General features: G+C 42.3%; 1 protein-coding gene and 1 long non-coding RNA gene across 2 annotated transcripts; one reads left to right on the forward strand and one right to left on the reverse strand.

Moving 5' to 3' along the window:
* Positions 1-265: 265 nt before the first annotated feature.
* LOC149388488 (uncharacterized) lies at positions 266-4,375 on the reverse strand. Its single transcript, XM_089622445.1, has one exon. It carries the CDS (start codon positions 4,373-4,375, stop codon positions 266-268), a length of 4,110 nt encoding a protein of 1,369 aa, XP_089478571.1.
* A 5,096-nt stretch (positions 4,376-9,471) lies between these two features.
* On the forward strand, positions 9,472-10,246 carry LOC149388489 (uncharacterized). The gene is made up of 3 exons (XR_016300554.1): positions 9,472-9,687; positions 9,792-9,889; positions 10,025-10,246. It is a non-coding gene; the product is annotated as an uncharacterized LOC149388489 (long non-coding RNA).
* Positions 10,247-20,969: the final 10,723 nt, after the last annotated feature.

The following is a 20,969-nucleotide window of genomic DNA, read 5'->3' on the forward strand; positions in this document are numbered from 1 at the left end:
TATGGTTACCGTTTTCGAGAATAAAAGACTTCCACTTTGCTTTCAGTTTTTCAATAAGCCAAACCCAAGGTTTTATTTTTCATGGTTTAAGTTATGTTTTCAATTTCGTTAAAGGTTAAGACTTTATTTTTTTTTTGGAAACGTGGGCGGTGCCACGGAGATATCATATAAGCCCTCACGTATGGCGGAGGAAAACTGTGGTTACAAGAGATTAGGAACAAACAAACAACCACGAAACCAACACAGAAAACCAAGTACGACAAAACTATCCCGACATGTGGGATTGAAGTTCTCTGTCATCGGCTCTAATAGCCTCTTCCGAGCACGGAGGGACAAGCCCCATCCATCTCGAATTCGAACTATGAGTAACAGCAAAGCGGGCTAAGTTGTGTGCCGCGATATTACAAAGACGAGGAATATGCAAAATTTTAAACTCAATGAAATTGTTTACCTCTCTCTTGATGTGATGCAACACCGTCCCGAGCTCGATCGTAGGGGTCTCCCTCCCTGCCACAGCCTTGACCACCTCCGAGCAATCCGAATGAAGCTCCAACCTCGACCCGCCGATGCTCCTGGCCAAAACTACGCCTTGGAGGACCGCAACCGCCTCCGCAAGTTGGGGGGGGGGGGTAAAATCCCGAGCCTGGGAAAACGTTTGCGAGGCTAGCACCTTTCCGGTGTGGTCGCGAGCAATGCACCCCACACCGAACCCTCCCTGGTCCCGATCTAGCGCAGCATCCACAGTCACCGAGATTGTTCCTTGCGTCGGAGGGGTCCATCTAGGCTTGGTCGTCCTCTTCTCTTCTCCCCGAGCAGTAGTCTTGTTCGCGTCTCTGAACTCTTCGAGGAAGCTCCCCGTCCACTGAACAAGCTCTGTCTGGCTCCAAGCTCTTTTCCCCGAGACGATATTGTTCCTGTGGTTCCACAATTCCCAGATGATAGTGATATAGAATTCAAATTTACTCACCTCAAGGGAATCAGCCGCTCTGAAAATGTTGTCAAAAGCCTCGCCCTCCCCGTGCGGTGGGAGGATCCCACCGAAGCCCGCTTCTTTCCAAACTTTCCTACTCCACTTACAGCCCCAGAGAGCATGATGAGCCGTCTCAGCCATTCCCGAACAGACAGGGCAACGGTCGTCAGTGATAATTCTCATCCTGAGAAGCACGGTGCGAGTCGGGATCCGGCCCTTGCACACTCTCCAAATGAAGAGCTTCACTTTAGGTGGGACTTTAAGTTTCCAGAATTTCCTCCACCATTCCTCCATCAGGGACCGATCGGACGTACTGGCTCCATGGATGGCCTCCATAGCCACTCGATACCCACTCTTGACCGTGTACTCTCCATCCTCTGTGTAGTGCCAACGTCGTCTGTCCGGGATCCCCTCACCCCCGCAAGGGATGCTCAGGATAGCTCTGGCGTCTTCCTCAGTAAACATGGCCCGAATGAGCATGTCGTCCCAATCACCGTCTAACCTCATCAGCTCCGCAACTCTCATATCGGGGGGAATCAGAGGGGGATCGAGCCACGTGAAGGATCTAGGCCTAGGGATCCACTTATCACCCATAACCATGACTGATTCGCCATCCCCAATGTTCCATCTCGTGCCAGCCAGGATGATCTCCCTTCCCCAAACTAGGCTACGCCACATGAAAGAGCTGTTCGATCCGCAATGACCAGTCAAGATGTCCCCGTGTGGATAGTAACTCTCTCTGAAGACCTTGCCCACCAGACTGTCAGGCCGTCTAAGGAATCTCCACACGTTTTTAGCAATAAGAGCTTGGTTGAACTTTTCCAAGTCTCGAAAGCCCATACCCCCATCCGTCTTGTTCTTAACGAGGACCTCCCAAGCACACCAGTGGGTCTTTTTGGCTCCGTTGCAGTTGCCCCACCAAAATCTAGCAATAGCCGAGTGGATCTCGGAAACCAGGGCCTTCGGAAGCTTAAGACAGGAGGCCACGTAACTCGGGATGGCCTGAAGAATGGACTTAATAAGCACCTCTCTGCCAGCTTGTGAGAAAAAAAGACCGTTCCATCCCTTGATCTTATCCCAGATGCGCTCTCTCACATACTCGAAGAGTTCTTTCTTTTTACGACCAGAGAAAGCAGGGAGGCCCAAGTAGCGCTTATGGCAACCCGTCCTCTGAACACCTAGGGTCTCAGCTAGAAGCTCCCCTTCTTCCAACTCAACATCTCTCCCGAAACAAACATCGGATTTCTGAAAATTGACTAGCTGGCCCGACGCCCCTGAGTATAAACGTAAGATCTCTGCCACTATCTTGCACTCCTCCGGGCACGCTCTAAAGAACATCAGGCTATCATCGGCAAACAAGAGGTGAGACACTCGGAGATTTCCAAACTTGACCCCACTGATTCCACCCGCCCGTTCTCCCGCTCTGAAGAGACTCGAAAGTCCCTCTGAACAGAAGAGAAAAAGGAAAGGAGAAAGGGGGTCGCCTTGACGAAGACCTCGGTGCGGAATCACATGGCCCCGAGTGGTCCCATTAATATTAAAGGCAAAACTGACCGAGGAAACACATCTCATCACTTTTTCCACCCACTCGCCACTATACCCCAGTCTCAGCATCACCGCCTCTAAGTAGGCCCATTCAACCCGATCGTAAGCCTTAGCCATGTCTAGCTTAAGGGAGGCCCATCTACCGTTCCCAAACCTGCCTCTCTTCATCGTGTGTAGCGCCTCAAAGCCCACCATGACGTTGTCGAAGATAAGCCTACCCCCCACAAACGCACTCTGATTCTCTGATATAGCCACGTGCATAGTGCCTTTGAGGCGGTTCACCAGGCACTTAGCGACAATCTTGTAGACGACGTTACACAGACTAATAGGCCGAAACTCACTCACCCTCCGCGGATCCTCAACCTTCGGGATAAGCGTGATGACTGTATCGTTAATGCTCCCCACACTTTTTCCCTCATTAAGGATTCCAAGACATGTTTCCGACACAGACTCTCCTACCACATCCCAGTACCTCTGATAGAAGATCGCCGGGAAGCCATCTTTTCCCGGGGCCTTGATAGGGTCCATCGAGAAAAGCGCATTCTTCACGTCAGCCAAAACGAACGGCCGCTCAAGCTCAGAATTCATCTCTTCCGAAATCCTAGGTTGGATACCCTCAACCACAGCCCTGATATCTTGCTGAGACGGCCCCGCAGAAGTGAAGATATTCTCAAAATACCTGGAGATCACACCCTCTATTTCCGGCCCGCTACTTCTCCAAACCTCTCCCTCGTCGAACAGTCCACTGATTCTGTTTCTCTTGCGTCTCGTGGTGGCCTTACGGTGAAAAAACTTCGTATTTTTATCTCCACACTTCATCCGGGAAGCTCTGCTCCTTTGTCTCCAAAACTGTTCTTCTTTTTCCAACAAGGCATCCAGCTGTCTCTCCTCACGACGGAAGGTTTCCATACAAAAATCCGGTCCAGATCTGCCCACTAAGTCAACAATCTCCTTCTGTTTCTCGATCCGGTCTTTCATCCCCCGATTCTTCCTAATACCCCAGCGAAACAGCTCATCTCTGCACTGACCAATCGAGGTCAACAAGTCTTGCCCCGTGGCGTTTTCTCTGCCCTTCTCCCAAATTCGGCGAACCACCTCGTCACACTCGGGCTCCCCACACCAGGCCTCCTCAAAGAAGAACCTCTCAGGTCTCCTAGCCCGGTGCGCTCGTCTAAAGCCTCTCGTACTCAGCAGGAGGGGTCTATGGTCCGAATTCCAAAACCGCAAGTGGTGAACACTTGCCAGTGGAAAGAGGTCCCGCCACTCCTGGCTGGCAAGGCATCTATCCAGACGTTCCTCGATCCGACCTCTACGCCACGTCATCATGTCGCCCTCAAACCCAAGATCCTGAATCTCACAATCCACAACCATCTCACGAAAGGCCGCGAGTTGGCCAGGGCCTCTGTCACGGCCCCCTCTTATCTCCGAATTCGAAACCACCTCGTTCATATCTCCACCCACCAGCCAGGGCCCCACATGGTTAGCACGGAGCCGTCGAAGCAAGTCCCACGTGTGTTTCCTCTGCGAGGCCACAGGATCCCCATAAATCCCCACAAACCTCCAAGAAATCCCATCACTCCCAACCAAATTACCCTCGATGTGATATCTCGACATTGTCCGAAGTAGAAACTTCACCGGCTTTTTCCAGAGTAGCATTAAGCCTCCGCTCCTACCAAGACACTCAACCGTCAAACAACTCTCAAAACCTAGAAGAACTCTCACCCTCTCTGCCATATCTTTCCTAAGCCTAGTCTCCGAAAGGAAGAGAAAATCCGGCTTATAATCAACAACATGAGAGCGGAGGGCCTTCTTCGTCCCAGGGTTCCCTAACCCTTGGACGTTCCAGATAACGCCAATCATTGTGTTCGGCGGCCCTCGTCCACGAGGGGCGCCGCTCTCTCAAAAGAACCATCCTCAGTCGGATCCGCCAACGCAGAAGCTCCTAAGGTGCCAACATCTAACTCCGAGTATCCAAACAAAATAACCTCCCCAGAATCACTCGGTAATAAAGAGGAGGAAGAAGTACTAACCTGGTACACGCGGGATGGGCTCTGCACGCTCTTTGGACCCAAGGGGGTGTCATTGCCTGCGTGCGGGTTCCCGCCATCGCCTTCGAACATGCGGGCCATCTTTTTCACGTTCCCCACTCTAACACGCTCATTAATTTTCCTCTTCCCGGGCCCTCCTTCGCCGTTGATTATCAGCCCGAGCCCGGACTCGTGAGCCCTCAACTTGTCGGGCGTCGTCGTGTTATTTCCCAGCGCGCGCTTCCTGGAAGTAGTGGTCTTTCTCTTGGCCACAGTAGAACTCAGCGTTAATGGGCCCTCATGAAAATGGGAGTCTGTATTGCTTTTGGGCTTTAAAATATCTCCCTGGCCCAACATCTCAGCAGAGGGAGGGAGTTGGCCCATCCTGGTAGTAGGGCCCATCAGAGAATAAGTCAGAGAAGATGAGCCCATCTTAGTAGGGGACTTCACGTCAGCTGCCTCTTTCCCAACATAAGTAGGGGAAGTGCTAGGGCAAAAGGTAAAGTCAGCTTCATCTTTCCTTAAAGGGCTCTCAAAAACCTTGTCAGGTACAGAACTTTTCCCAGCCTCAGAGGTAAGACCCTCTTCCTCGCGCCCCACGCCGAGAGTCACCCCCTCACCTTCCTTTCGTTTGTCAGACCCAGAACAGTGCACCAGAATACCAGTTTTGGCGAAGACCCCCAATTTCGGGCGAGAACCCTCCTCAGCTGATGAGCAGCAGGTTTGCTTTTTCCCTTTTTGGAGATCAGCCCCACCTCCCAACGGTCCGTTGCCAGGCTTCTCGGTCCGATGGTCTCTCTCCAGGTCTGCGCCATTTTTTCCGGTCCCGAGGTTCCCAGCCGAACCACTCCGGTACTCCTCGTCAGTTTCCTTGGGCTCGGAATCGGAGATCCTAGCAGTTTTGGCGCCGTGGTGGCTTCGCAGATCTTCCTCCGCCGTCTTCCTCGGTCTACTGTTCTGCGCGTCCACCTCCATCGCTGCCGGTGAAGGATTTGAGGCGCCCGGCTGGTGAGCCCCATTGATCCCCTCCGAGCTCTGGCCTCTCCCGCTTCCCTCAGCTCTATCCCTGGGCCCTCTCTGATTTTCCCTCGGCGGAGAACCACTTGATCCGGTCGGCTCAGGGGGTGGTTTTGGGCCAGACCACCCCTGCGTCACAGACGAACCCGTGCCGCTAAATTTCCGAGTTCCTCCAGCCAAGCTATTTGGGACTTCACCCCTCAGCCAAGCCCCATACTTGAGACTCCCAGCCTCGCCATCTTTTCCTTCTTTTTTCGAGCAGTCCGAGCTACCATGACCCAGGCTTCCGCAAACGTAACAAAAGTCAGCCAATCTTTTGTATCGGAAGGCTATCCACGTCTTGCTGTCACTTGTGCCCAGTTTAACGAAGATACCCCTCACCAGAGGTTTGCTCACATCCAGGGCCACACGAGCACGGATAAAATCGCCTCTGATTCTACCATCTCTGTCCTTGTCAATCGTGACCACTTTGCCAATCTTATTCCCGACCAGTTCACCCATCTTAACCGACCGGTTTGTAATCGGGATTCCGTGCAGTTGGGTCCAAAACTCCACCCATCGAAACTCGTCGTCTATGCCACACTCCGCTTCCGGGTCACTCAACACCAGAAGCGACTTGTCGAACATCCAGGGGCCCGTATCCCAGACACGTTTTTTGTCAGCCTCCTTGGCAAATCTGAAGCAGAAAACTCCATCGCCTTGGTCGCTGATTTCGAGCTTCCCAGTAGGTCTCCATATGCTCGCCATAACAGACTTGAGAGCATTACGGTTGAAGGGCTTCCTTCTTAGCAGCTTCCCGAGAAGGCATCCCGACAAGTCGGCTCTGGTACCAGCAAGCTCTTCATCTTCAAGGACCAGAACCGCGTCCTCCTCGTCCTCCTCAATGCCCAAATCGGACCACTTGTCGCATAAGTCCTCCATCTTCAGGCAGTGGAGGGACAGGCGAAAAACTCTGACTAACACACGCAGAGAGAAAACTTTGACCAAAGGTTAAGACTTTATTTATGGTATTTATTTCACAATGGTATTTTTTGGGTTTTAATTTCCGATTATGCAACTTCGACTTTTTGATTGTTTTCGTTCATCAAGTTTTAAATGAAAATTTATTTTTAGGTTATGAGTTTCAAACTTTATATTTTAAGTTATGTTTTAAAAAAAAAAAATTACCTCAAATTTTCGTAAGTTTTAAAAAGTAAGATAAGTAAGATGGTCTGAAATGTCGGGTCGTCACATTAATAAGGGTTAGCGGTGTGAATATCCTATTTTTTCGTCAAAGACTTGGACAGTGTGTATTTTTTTATTCGTTATTTTACTTCAACTATGATAATAAATGTTTAGTACATATACCAACGGTATGTGTATGATTTTTTTTTTTCATAAATGTAAATTTTTTTAGGGATTTTTTTTTTCATTTTTGAAACTTAAGTCAAATCTATATTTAACTGCAAAGTTATGTCAAACGTTTTTATGTCAAAGGCTTGGTGGGTGTTGTATTTATTGTCCACCGGTAGTAAATGTGTAGTAGTAGCACATACCAAGCTGCGTGTGTACTTTTATATTTTTATTTATGTAGGTTTGTTTTTTTTTTCATTTCTAGGATGTGTTGTTAACACTTGAATCAAATTTCGAATATATACTTTCGTTTTCCGTTGGATGACCAAATGTTCCGTCACGCATTTTTGTGACATTAGTTACAAGGTTCGAACAAGAGTACAATTAAGTATTTCAATAAAATAAACAGTGGATGAGAGGGAAAAAAAAGGTCAATTGTGTGCAAAGGTAATAAAAACCTCTTACTATTTTCATATATAATGCTCAAATACGAATATAAAGACGGTTAACTGCGAAAAAAAATCGATTGAGAGACGGGAAACAGAAGAATCCGAGCATTGATTTAACCTATAGGTCGGACTGTAGCGACATTCTCGACGATGACTCTATAAAATATAAAAAATCATCGATGGTAAAGTGATCGAGATTCGATAATAACATTAAAGGGAAAAAAAATTCACGGCTTAAGATTTTGTCAAATTTTTTAAACATAAAATGAATCTTCCTAAAATTTTTTGAAAATTATATACCGACATAGATTTCATAAAATATAGCACCAAATAATCATAGAATAAAAGAAATAACAACATACATAAAACGATTCAAGTAAAAATAAGAAACTAGCAAGATATCAAAACTAGTCACAAAATTTTACTCGAAATTTCTCAAACCTTTAAAACACGTTTTTCAATATAAAAAATTAAAAAATTTTAGAACTGATTCTAATGTGTTTTAAAAACATCCCAAACTCATAGAAAATCAACATGCTTTTTAATTTAAAGACAAGAGCATTAAATTAAAAAAAATCTAAGATTACAATTCTAACTTGTCACAAAATTAGTAAACTTTCGAAAACGATTTTCAAGCTCATAATTTTAAAAACATGTACATGCTAATCTTTGACCATAGCTCTGATACCATTTGTTGGAATTGATCTAGGGTTTAAGAAAAAGATTAAACGCTTCGGGAAGCGGCGGAATTTTAAAAAATTTCTTTACAAGTAAAAACAGTTTTTACTAACCTAGACAAAGAGCAAGTACATGTAATTAAAAACTAATATGAGCTAGAAGTTTACTAACCTTTCTTGAAGCTTGAACTTTGAAGAAGCTTTTGGAAAGTTTGCAACGCTCGTCTCCCCTCGCAGCACGTCTCTCTTTCTTTCCTCGGCACCTCGAGCAACCACGAAAGTTTCTATCACTAAATCACTCGAAAAGAAGGAATCAGTGAGTGGGCACTTTTAAACACTACGACTTAAGAACGAGTCTCGAAGTCGCAGAGCTAAACACTAGGTCGAGTGAGGACCTAGGTGCCAAGACAAGAAAAAATCGAAAATAAACTAGAGAGAGGGAGAGAGGATTTTCGGCCACAATGTCTAGAGAGAGAGTCTCTCAATCTCTAACTTGTGTGGAATGAGAAAACAATGAGAATGAGGGCCCTATTTATAGGAGAGGGATTACCTTCAATAAGGTAGTTTCCTCTTCTACAAAATATCACATATTCATGAGCAAAAAACTAGTTTCCTCTTTACCCATGTTGGGCGCCCAACTCATGCCTTTAAAGGCTTGGATTTGTTTCCTATTTTGTTCCATTCTCTAGTTGGCCGATTCCCATGTGCATCCATATGCAAATTTGTTTCCTCTTTTGCTTTTGGCAAGTATCTAAATACATTTATGCACAAAATAAACTCTCTTCTCTTGGGTTTGGGCGTGTAAGACTTTCTAGAAGCCTTCTAGATTTTTCTTCATTTGTTCATAACATCATAAGAAAAGCCCATTAAGAATTTTCAATAAAATTCTTATGAGGGAATGGCCACATCTAGTAGTCATTTTATTGTTTTGGACCAAAATATTGAGTTCATTGTTTTTGGACACTTTTAGTAGTGAGTTTAGGAGAGATAAACAATTCATACCCGGTTTGTCCTTTAATTTTTATTTTTGTTCATTCAAGCCCTGCAGAGACTTTTTCTATTTCGTTCTGAATTTGAACCCTTTGCTTCTCTCAATACCTCGCACATCTTCAGCATCTTCCTCTCGTCCTCGAACTCGCTCCTCATTCCTACCATTTTCGCGCGCCAAGCCATCGCACGCGTGCTCCGCCGATTTCCTCGCGCGTCGCTCGTCGCTGAGCTTCTTCGTAAGCTTCCTTCGTGCTATGCGCTCGATGTCGAGCTCGGCGTGGAGATCGGCGATTTGGGCCTGGGTTGAGTCGAGCTCAGAGGCATCCATGGCCGTGGGTCTGAAGAATCCGAGCTCCCATAATGGCCTCCTCGTCTTATCTCCGTCATCTCCCAAGCTCCGATCCGAGAACGACCTCGACGGAGCCCTAAAACCCTCCGTCCCCGCCGGAAGACTCGCTGCGTGCAACAACTCGAAGCTCTTCGAGAAAGCACCCCAACTGTTCGACGAAATTCCCAAGAGGCTCGAGTTTTCCCCGGGCGACATGTTGTATAGGATTCTGGTGACTTTTGCAGATTAAGAAATGTCCCTTGTTGCTGGAACAGAGTGATGAGCTCAAGAAGAAAGATCAAGGAATGCCCCAACGATATATTCCTTAATTAGTAGTGTCCATAACCTTAAGGTAAGTACTTTTTTTCCAGCTATGTTATTCATATCATGAAGAACTTCATCTCATCCAGCTATGTTAGCCTTACTGCATATTTATGTTATTCATATTTCATCCAGCTATGAACTTTATCTTGCTGGCTGCAAAACGAAGCGTAACGTTGACACGATATCAAGAAGAGAAATTTCAATGCTATTTTTCGTTTCCACTTTCAAAGGTATTCCTCTTTATTAATCTTTTTTATTATTGTTTTTGAACTCTATTGATGACTATTCGTAGCATGACCATCAAAGAAAATGCTGATATACTTCATGACTTGTTATTAATTTTTTTTTTTGGAATTTCGTTATAGTTGGAGATTTTCAAGTCTGGAGACGCTGAACATGAATGGGCTATGGAATGTCCTTTGCTGGAAAATGATGAGCTCAAGAAGCAGATCAGTGAACGGCTATTTTAATTAAAAAATTACTCATGTTGTATGCAGTTAAATACATAAAATCAACTATTTTAATTTCGTTTATTTCTCTACTGATCTTATGGAAAAGTGTAAGCCTGCATATAGCTTACTATCTTGCTCTTGCCTACCTGTATCTCTACAATTACAATAATTGTAGACAGTTGTAGACAATTACACTTCATTGGTGTAATTGTAGATATACATTTCTACAAATATTCTCATTGTAAACATTTAATTTTTTTCATACATGATAATAACAAAATCATATATGCGTTTCTCCTATGCAAGAATGTCAGAAATATATATATTTTTGAAACACAGTGGTACATGGGTCGAACCCACAGTATTCGGAAGATTTCATATGATTTTGGAAATATCTGAAGAGCCACGGGAAGGGCATGAGGCAGTAAGGGAGAGGCTAGTTTCTCCAGGATTTAGATCAACTCCTAACACGGTTGAGTGTACGCCTTTGAATGTGTATTTAATATCTTTTTGGAACTTGGAGTGTATTTACTCTGTTTTGGAGTTTGAATGACGACTTATATGATAGAAGTATGTCTTTTTTACGTCTTGAATGCATTACATGATAGAAGTTGTTCAAATTATAGACTTCATTGTCTACCAGTTGTGGTGATTATAGAGATTTATGTCTACAATTGTTGTGATTGTAGACATTAAATGTCTACAATCAGTTCAAATTGTAGATATATATGTCTACAATGACTACAACTGTAGACATCACTGTACACATCTTTAGACACGGCCATAACAAAACAAAAACTACCAGTTGTGGTGATTGTAGACATTAATGTCTACAGTTGTGGTGATTGTAGACATTAATGTCTACAGTTGTTGTGATTGTATACATAAAATGTCAAATTGTAGATATATATGTCTACAATCACGACAACTGTAGACATCACTGTATACATCTTTAGACACGGCCAGAACAAAACAAAAACATACCAAAACCATAGTTTTAAAAGTAACTTCATAGTTTGAGATTGAGTTCATGTAAACATAAAAATCTAGTCCAAAGATGTCGGAAACTCGTCGTCATATCCGTAGCCGGTCGCAAGTTTCACCGCCCCATGACGGAATAAATCAATCGTGAGCTTCCGTCTAAACATGTTCATGAGAGATGCGTCTAAACCAGACATGTGTACGCCGTGGGTCAAGTACTCAACTGCCTTGATCACGAACATGCCACAATCCCCGCTGCAAATATATATGTTAGTATAGTATAAAAAAGAATATGAAATACACAAGAATTCTAGCGAAGAGCATTACAAGTTTACAATTATATGAACTGTAAATATAAATGACTACATTCACAAAACTTTTAGACATAAAAGTCAACAATTTCAGATATTGTAGATGTCGAAATTGTATGAAATTGTAGACATAAACATCTACAATTCTAGTGACTATAGCTTTATATGTCTACAATTACATCCTTGTGGCCTATGACGTCTTCCAAACACAGAAAATGTAGATCAAAGAATTCTACAATCACATACATAATCACCCAATATTGTTTACATAAATAATAACTCAAACTCACTCGGCATGATATCAAAAAGTTACCCAAACGCTCAAAGTGAAGAAATGTACCTCATTTATACTTGCTTTTCTCTTTCGAACCTTCAACTCGAATGGCGATGTCTCTTCTTCATCTGACGCCGGCGATTCAATCACTGGCTTCGTCATTTTCTGCGATTTAGGTTTTTAGGTTTCCGGAAAACCAATGGAGAAGAAAGAGGGCTTCGTATATATATGAAAAAATTATGGAGAATGTAGAGATATACTTGAGAGAATGTTTTGTTGCTGTTGTTGTTGATTTCCCGACGATTTCGGAGACGTGGGTGTGATGGCTTTAGAGAGAGAAACCGTCGGAGGAGAGAGAGCGCGAATGTAGAAGAAAGTGAAACTCAGTTTTTTTTAAAAAAACCTGAACCGGCCAATGTGGGTATTTTCAACATAAAAAATCATACTAAAGGGCAAGATTGTATTTGCTCACATGAGCAACTACTAAAAGTGTCCAAAACAAGAAACTCAATATTTTGGTCCAAAATATTGAAATGACTACTAGATGTGGTCATTTCCCTTCTTATGAAATGAAATTAATTCACAAGGCCCAATGATCAAGTCATGGCCGAGTGACATTAAGTCATCAAATGAACTTGTCAAAAAATTTATTGACATTCATTTCATCCTTTGTCTCAAAAGACAAAAATACCCTTTTGACTATTTTCGTTCTTGTTTTGACTTAGCTTCCAGTTTAACTATTCCTATCGATGTGATTCGTGATAGCGACGTCATGGACCCAAATGAACAAAGCTTGAGCTAAACACTTGGACTCAAAAGTTCACAAACCTTTTCCAAGTTTAGCTTAATGCGAACTGACTCCACTAAAGAGCTGACACTGAAAATCTCTCGGTTCAAATGAATTTATTTTCTACTCAAGAATTCGAACTAATTATGATGAGCGGATCCACTGAATATTATCTATGTTTACCCTTCATGAATGTCATCAGCTAGTCGGGATTTACTAAATTACCATTTTACCCTTCTAGCTGTTATTTCCTCAACTCCTTTGTCGCTTGTGAATAAGTTAGAAACAATGTATTGACGAAGAGCTAACAAGTCACATTGTTTCATCCAAAAGAGTCACGACTCAATTTGGACACTGGCCAGTTCATTTATTCACAGTCCAAGGAACAAAGCATGAGGTGACATACATTGCATTTCAGCAATCTTGTACATGAATTCCATATCTATGAGAACTTCACAAAGTTACTCATGACAGACTCACAACTTAGTACTTCACCAATAGGCCTTGTTCGGAATCACATAGTGAGTCCGAACTTTGACTTTCTCAAATGAGAATACTAAGGTGTGAAATGGCATGTCTCATTTCAGGATTAAGGTAAGCATGATGCAATTCATACATAGTGACTTCGAGACATAAGAGGTTAAATGGTTTGTTCTTATATTGTCTCTAGAAGAGCACTGGTCAATTCAGTACCTTCGGAAGATACCTAGAAGAACTATAGAGTCCCCAACTCTCAATGCCTCATAACCAGACATCATAGATTCTTCTAACAATCATACCGGGGTCAATAGTCCTTTGACCCTAAGATTGCGAATATATCGTTTTAAGCAAACTACGAAGAGTTTGTTCATGCAAATCTACATTTGTCTCTTCGTACGTTGTTAAGTTTGTTTATGGACTAAAAGACTAAGGTTTTATCATAAATCTTCAAATAAAGAAAGAATGAATGAACGTTTCAACTTTATTATTAAATGAATAAGCAATTACAAGCAAGAGTCTTCGTAAGACTATATGACATCAAATGTACATAAATAGACACTACTACTCTTCTTGTGGGCACCATTGACAACAAACTCCCACTTGACTCAAAGAAGATGTGAGTAGTCCTACATGCCTAATCCCTCTCGAAGTTGGTCGAAGACCATGTTCGCTAGGGCCTTGGTGAATGGATCTGCCAGAGATCTACTTCACCTCCACGTCTCCGCGCTACGCGATCTCTCGAATCAAATGGTATTTTCTCTCAATATGTTTAGAGCGCTTATGGCTTCTAGGTTCCTTTGAGTTAGCGACAGCCCCACTATTATCACAATAAAGGGTCATGGGCTCGTCGACGTTTGAAACAACTTCCAAATACTTAAGGAATTTTCTAAGCCATATAGCCTCTTTGGATGCTTCACAAGCAGCCACATATTCTGCTTCCATTGTGGAGTCAGCAATGCAAGATTACTTAATACTTCTCCACACAACAGCTCCACCATTAAGGATGAACACAGATCCAGAAGTGGATTTCCTGGAATCCTTATCCGCTTGAAAATCGGAGTCGGTATATCCCGTCATAGTCAGGTCAGTACCTGAGTATGTAAGCATCAAGTTCCTAGTTCTTCGAAGATACTTAAGAACATGCTTAACAGCAATCCAGTGCTCGGGTCCAGGGTTGGATTGGAAACGGCTAACTACGCCAACGGCGAAACAGATGTCAGGTCTAGTGCAAAGCATAGCATACATGAGGCTTCCTACGGCAGAGGCGTAAGGAATTTTCCTCATGTCTTCAATCTCTTGTGCAGTCTTGGGAGACTGGTCCTTAGAGAGTGAAACTCCATGCCTAAAGGGTGTTTGGCCCTTCTTGGAGTCTTGCATCGAGTAGCGATCCACTATCTTATCAATATAAGATGCTTGAGAGAGCGACAGGGTCCGGTTTTTCCTATCTCGAAAGATTTGGATCCCCAGAATGTACGCGGCTTCTCCTAGATCCTTCATATCGAATTGCTTTGCCAGCCAGACCTTAACCTCAGATAACTTACCCACGTCATTACCAATGAGTAGTATATCATCGACATATAGTACCAGAAACACAACTTTTCCTTCGTGTATTAACTTGTAAACACAAGGCTCATCTATTGACTGTTCAAAGCCGAAGCTCTTTACAGTTTCATCGAATCTAATATTCCATGACCTAGATGCTTGCTTTAGTCCATAAATGGATTTAAGCAACTCACAAACCTTGGTCTCTTGACCTTTATCCACGAAACCGTCTGGTTGAGCCATGTAAATGCGCTCGTCAAGATTGCCATTCAGAAAGGCTGTCTTGACATCCATTTGCCAGATCTCATAGTCGAGAGCTGTTGCTATGGATAGGAGTATGCGGATGGATTTAACCATCGCGACTGGCGAGAAGGTTTCTTCATAGTCAATCCCTTCTTGTTGGGTATAACCCTTCGCCACAAGTCGTGCTTTGAACGTCTCGACGTTCCCATCAGGACCCCTTTTCTTCTTGTATATCCACTTACACCCTACGGGTTTAATCCCTTCAGGAAGGTCTACAAGTTTCCAGACATTGTTGACATACATCGAGTGCATTTCAACTTTCATGGCGTCAAGCCAAAGGTTTGATTCAGAACAAGCCATCGCTTGGCTATAGGAAACAGGATCATCCATGTCAGAGATGGCTACAAGAGAGTCTCCATAAGACATGTACCTGTCAGGCTTTTGAGTAGCCCTCCCACTACGTCGAAGTACTACTTGACGAGATTCTGATGAGTTAGGTTGTGTTTCAGTTGGGGTAAGAACAGTTCTTACAAATGAGGTAGAAGCTTCCTCACCCAACTTTTCTTCAAGCACAATTTTGCTTCTAGGTTTCGCATCCTTCATAAAGTCCTCCTCGAGGAAACGAGCATTCGTGCTAACGAAAGTCTTATCGTCCTCGGGACTATAGAAAGTAAAACTTTTGGTTTCCTTTGGATATCCCACAAACAGGCACAATTCTGACCTACTAGCCAACTTGCTAGTCTTTTGCCTCAGCACGTGTGCAGGGCAACCCCAAATTCGGATGCGGCCAAGATTCACTTTACGGCCAGTCCATCGTTCATAAGGAGTACCAGGAACCGTTTTGGACGGAACTTGGTTCAGAATGTAGGTGGCTGTTTCGAGGGCATATCCCCAAAAGGAAAGCGGGAGTGATGAGTAACTCATCATTGATCTAACCATCTCCATAAGAGTTCGGTTTCTTCTCTCTGACACTCCGTTTTGTTGAGGTGTGCCAGGTGCGGAGTGATACCTTCTTCTTTAAGAAAGTCATCGAACTCTCCAGACATATACTCACCACCTCGATCAGATCGAAGGGTTTTGATCACTTTGCCAGTTTGCTTTTCCACTAAAGCCCTAAAGACCTTAAATACGTTAAAGGTCTCGGATTTGTGTTTAAGCAAATAGACAAACCCATATCTTGAGTAATCATCAGTGAAGGTAACGAAGTATTCGTATCCTCCACGTGCCTGTTGGTTGAGCGGACCACATACATCAGAATGTATTAGTTCCAGCAACTCAGTGGCTCTTCGACCCTTATCGGAGAAAGGTCGCTTAGTCATTTTTCCTTCTATGCAGGATTCACAAGTAGGTAGTGAACCTATTGCAGAGGCTTGGAGTGGATCGTCCCTCACAAGTCTCTTAATCCTATCTAGACTGATATGACCAAGTCTTAAGTGCCAGAGGTATGTTGATTTTGTTAGATCGGAGGATTCAGAAAGTTTGATCCTCTTTGGCTCCCTAATTAGATCATTATCTATTTCGGTGTCTAAAAGAGAAGGTTGAGTGGGATAGATGTGGAAAAGAGCATTCTTCATACATGCATCAGTGACAAAAGAATTATCAGGAAACGAAATACGAATTCCATTCTTAATAAACTTTAAACAATAATCTTGCTCACGAAGACGAGCAACGGATATTAAGTTCTTCCCAAAGGTAGGAACAAAATATACATTATTCAAGTTTAAAGTGCGGTCTTCAAAAGACAGCGTCACGGATCCCACAGCCTTTGCAGACACCAGGCTCCCATCACCCCATTTGAAACAGAACTCGCCTTCCTCTAAGCTTTTGGTTTTCTTGAAACCATTCAAGGAACAACAAATATGGTTAGTAGCAGCGGAGTCAAGAATCCACGTTGATACATTATCAGCTACTAAGCATGCTTCGGTAACTAGTACAATACTATGTTCCTTTGCTTTGAGATTGGCAGGACAGTTCTTTTTATCGGCCTTGTGAGGTCTCTTCTTAGTTCCAGAGGCGGAGGCTCTTTGCTCAGTAGCATGTGCCTCTCCTTGATTCCTCTTTCTCTTAGTGAGACCTTCAGCAGTGTGAAACTCCTTTATAAGCTTGGTAATAGTGTACTCTAGCTTGTTTATGGAGTAGTTCATCTTGGAGGTATCAAGACATGCGGGGAGAGTTTCTAAGATTATATCTATGACATTCTTCCCATCAATCTTAGATCCTAGGATTTCCATTTTATTCAGAAAACTAATGATCAGTATCATAAAGTCTCCAACAGGAGTCCTAGCCTTCATGTGACAGTTCATAAACTGTTGGACTGCTTGTTGCCTTGTTTGACGTCCTTGCCCTCCAAACATCTCAAGGAGATTGTAGAGCATTTTGGCGGCAGTCTCGATGTCACGATGTTGCTCTTTCAGCATATTGTTCATAGATGCCAAGATATAGCACCTCACAATCTCATCGGATCGAAGCCAGGCCGCTAAGGCATCATTGTCCTCTTGAGTTGAATCATCATTCGTCGGAGGAGGACACGGGGTGGTGAGTACCCATTTGTGCTTGTTAACGGTAGGTATTATGTCGAGGTTACGTTTCGAATCTACGTAGTTTTCGTTTTCGAGTTTGTTCGAGGAAAGAAAGATAGAGAGATGGTTGAGAGACATATTGCCTATATAAGTTGAAACAAGTTTATGATTAGTCTTTGGTTTAGGATTTAAGTTTTATTAAGACTTTATAAAATCCAAAGGTGTTATGAACGAAATGACACTTTACTCCTTCGAGGGAAGGCCGCAACGAGTCTCCTTTCATAAGTAAATGACTCATCATTAATGCATAGCCAAGATGTCAATACATCAATTTTGACTAGCCACCTTGTAAATTGGTTTGATCACTCACATCCTTTCGCAGGGCCTCGAGGGAGGATTACTAGGGATTGAGTCTAAGTGTGTAACCAACCACTTAGTCCAAAAGATTGACTTTGAAAAACAATCCGCCGAGGGGAGGTCTTGTCATCATCGTCTCACTCTCGGACGTAGCTCATTGAGCAATGATCAGAGCAAAGCGCCCTTGAGTACTCTCATTTAAGAGAGGGCCACGAGGGTGACTCTTAGTCCGGCGACACTTGCACTTTTCATTAGTGTTGGGGATCGTGGGTTACAAACAACAAGTATAACCCTCCCACTTAGTTTTTGGAGTTGGTTCATCGACTCTTTTAAGTTCGGAAACAAATTTCCTAGTTAGAGAGCGACAGAGCGGACAACTAGAAGAGAATCCTAGATCGACATGTTCAGAGCAGTATTAGTGCATAAAGGCACAAGGTACATACTCGATCTTTTCCTATTTTCTATTTCGGGAAAGTGTGTGAGGGAAGTGTGAACTTCAACTCACTCGAACACTTGAAAGTTTGAGATTACACATCTTTTTATTTTTCGGCTTGTCTACAAGGAGACCTCCCACTCAAATTTTCAAGAGCATATAGATTTTGAACATATGTGATATAGATATAGTTTTGAAAACATTTTGAAAATTTATTTGATTTGGATGACAAAATATTTTTCAAGTTTGAAAGTGAAAACGGTTTTTCAAAATTCAAACTAGTTTTGTAAAAATTCAATTTCAATTAAACTTTCAAAAATCAAAACATTTTAATCTTACACATCATGTTTATAATCATATGAAAAACATTTTTGCTCAAGAAAATTTTCTCATTAGAGTTCTATAACTCATGGTAGTGGGGTTTGAAAATCCGGATTTCTAAAAACTGGAGTTTTAGACAGCCGCGCACCTCGGAGTAAAATCGCCATATCTGGCGGCTCCTATGTCCTTTTGAGCCGAAACCGGTGGCATTGGACAGAGGACAGACAGAGCTTTAATTTGAATCAAGAATCATTAAATTTCGATTTCTGAGAAGAGAGTTATGCCACTTTTAATGCGGGTTTACTCCAGCTCGAAGAAAAAGAAATAAATTAAAGCTTGGTCCTTTTTAGGTGCGAAAAAGAATCGAGTGTAACGGAACGTTTTAAGATGTTGTTTAAAGCTTTTATTTGTGTTTTATTAGCAGGGTAATAACATAGAATAAAAGAAATAACAACATACATAAAACGATTCAAGTAAAAATAAGAAACTAGCAAGATATCAAAACTAGTCACAAAATTTTACTCGAAATTTCTCAAACCTTTAAAACACGTTTTTCAATATAAAAAATTAAAAACTTTTAGAACTGATTCTAATGTGTTTTAAAAACATCCCAAACTCATAGAAAATCAACATGCTTTTTAATTTAAAGACAAGAGCATTAAATTAAAAAAAATCTAAGATTACAATTCTAACTTGTCACAAAATTAGTAAACTTTCGAAAACGATTTTCAAGCTCATAATTTTAAAAACATGTACATGCTAATCTTTGACCATAGCTCTGATACCATTTGTTGGAATTGATCTAGGGTTTAAGAAAAAGATTAAACGCTTCGGGAAGCGGCGGAATTTTAAAAAATTTCTTTACAAGTAAAAACAGTTTTTACTAACCTAGACAAAGAGCAAGTACATGTAATTAAAAACTAATATGAGCTAGAAGTTTACTAACCTTTCTTGAAGCTTGAACTTTGAAGAAGCTTTTGGAAAGTTTGCAACGCTCGTCTCCCCTCGCAGCACGTCTCTCTTTCTTTCCTCGGCACCTCGAGCAACCACGAAAGTTTCTATCACTAAATCACTCGAAAAGAAGGAATCAGTGAGTGGGCACTTTTAAACACTACGACTTAAGAACGAGTCTCGAAGTCGCAGAGCTAAACACTAGGTCGAGTGAGGACCTAGGTGCCAAGACAAGAAAAAATCGAAAATAAACTAGAGAGAGGGAGAGAGGATTTTCGGCCACAATGTCTAGAGAGAGAGTCTCTCAATCTCTAACTTGTGTGGAATGAGAAAACAATGAGAATGAGGGCCCTATTTATAGGAGAGGGATTACCTTCAATAAGGTAGTTTCCTCTTCTACAAAATATCACATATTCATGAGCAAAAAACTAGTTTCCTCTTTACCCATGTTGGGCGCCCAACTCATGCCTTTAAAGGCTTGGATTTGTTTCCTATTTTGTTCCATTCTCTAGTTGGCCGATTCCCATGTGCATCCATATGCAAATTTGTTTCCTCTTTTTCTTTTGGCAAGTATCTAAATACATTTATGCACAAAATAAACTCTCTTCTCTTGGGTTTGGGCGTGTAAGACTTTCTAGAAGCCTTCTAGATTTTTCTTCATTTGTTCATAACATCATAAGAAAAGCCCATTAAGAATTTTCAATAAAATTCTTATGAAATGAAATTAATTCACAAGGCCCAATGATCAAGTCATGGCCGAGTGACATTAAGTCATCAAATGAACTTGTCCAAAAATTTATTGACATTCATTTCATCCTTTGTCTCAAAAGACAAAAATACCCTTTTGACTATTTTCGTTCTTGTTTTGACTTAGCTTCCAGTTTAACTATTCCTATCGATGTGATTCGTGACAGTGACGTCATGGACCCAAATGAACAAAGCTTGAGCTAAACACTTGGACTCAAAAGTTCACAAACCTTTTCCAAGTTTAGCTTAATGCGAACTGACTCCACTAAAGAGCTGACACTGAAAATCTCTCGGTTCAAATGAATTTATTTTCTACTCAAGAATTCGACCTAATTATGATGAGCGGATCCACTGAATATTATCTATGTTTACCCTTCATGAATGTCATCAGCTAGTCGGGATTTACTAAATTACCATTTTACCCTTCTAGCTGTTATTTCCTCAACTCCTTTGTCGCTTGTGAATAAGTTAGAAACAATGTATTGACGAGGAGCTAACAAGTCACATTGTTTCATCCAAAAGAGTCAAGACTCAATTTGGACACTGGCCAGTTCATTTATTCACAGTCCAAGGAACAAAGCATGAGGTGACATACATTGCATTTCAGCAATCTTGTACATGAATTCCATATCTATGAGAACTTCACAAAGTTACTCATGACAGACTCACAACTTAGTACTTCACCAATAGGCCTTGTTCGGAATCACATAGTGAGTCCGAACTTTGACTTTCTCAAATGAGAATACTAAGGTGTGAAATGACATGTCTCATTTCAGGATTAAGGTAAGCATGATGCAATTCATACATAGTGACTTCGAGACATAAGAGGTTAAATGGTTTGTTCTTATATTGTCTCTAGAAGTGCACTGGTCAATTCAGTACCTTCGGAAGATACCTAGAAGAACTATAGAG

Source organism: Urtica dioica, chromosome 8 (assembly GCF_054948205.1).
Source record: "Urtica dioica subsp. dioica isolate 48M chromosome 8, U.dioica_male_clone48M_v1_H2, whole genome shotgun sequence".
Classification (NCBI taxonomy): Eukaryota; Viridiplantae; Streptophyta; class Magnoliopsida; order Rosales; family Urticaceae; genus Urtica; species Urtica dioica.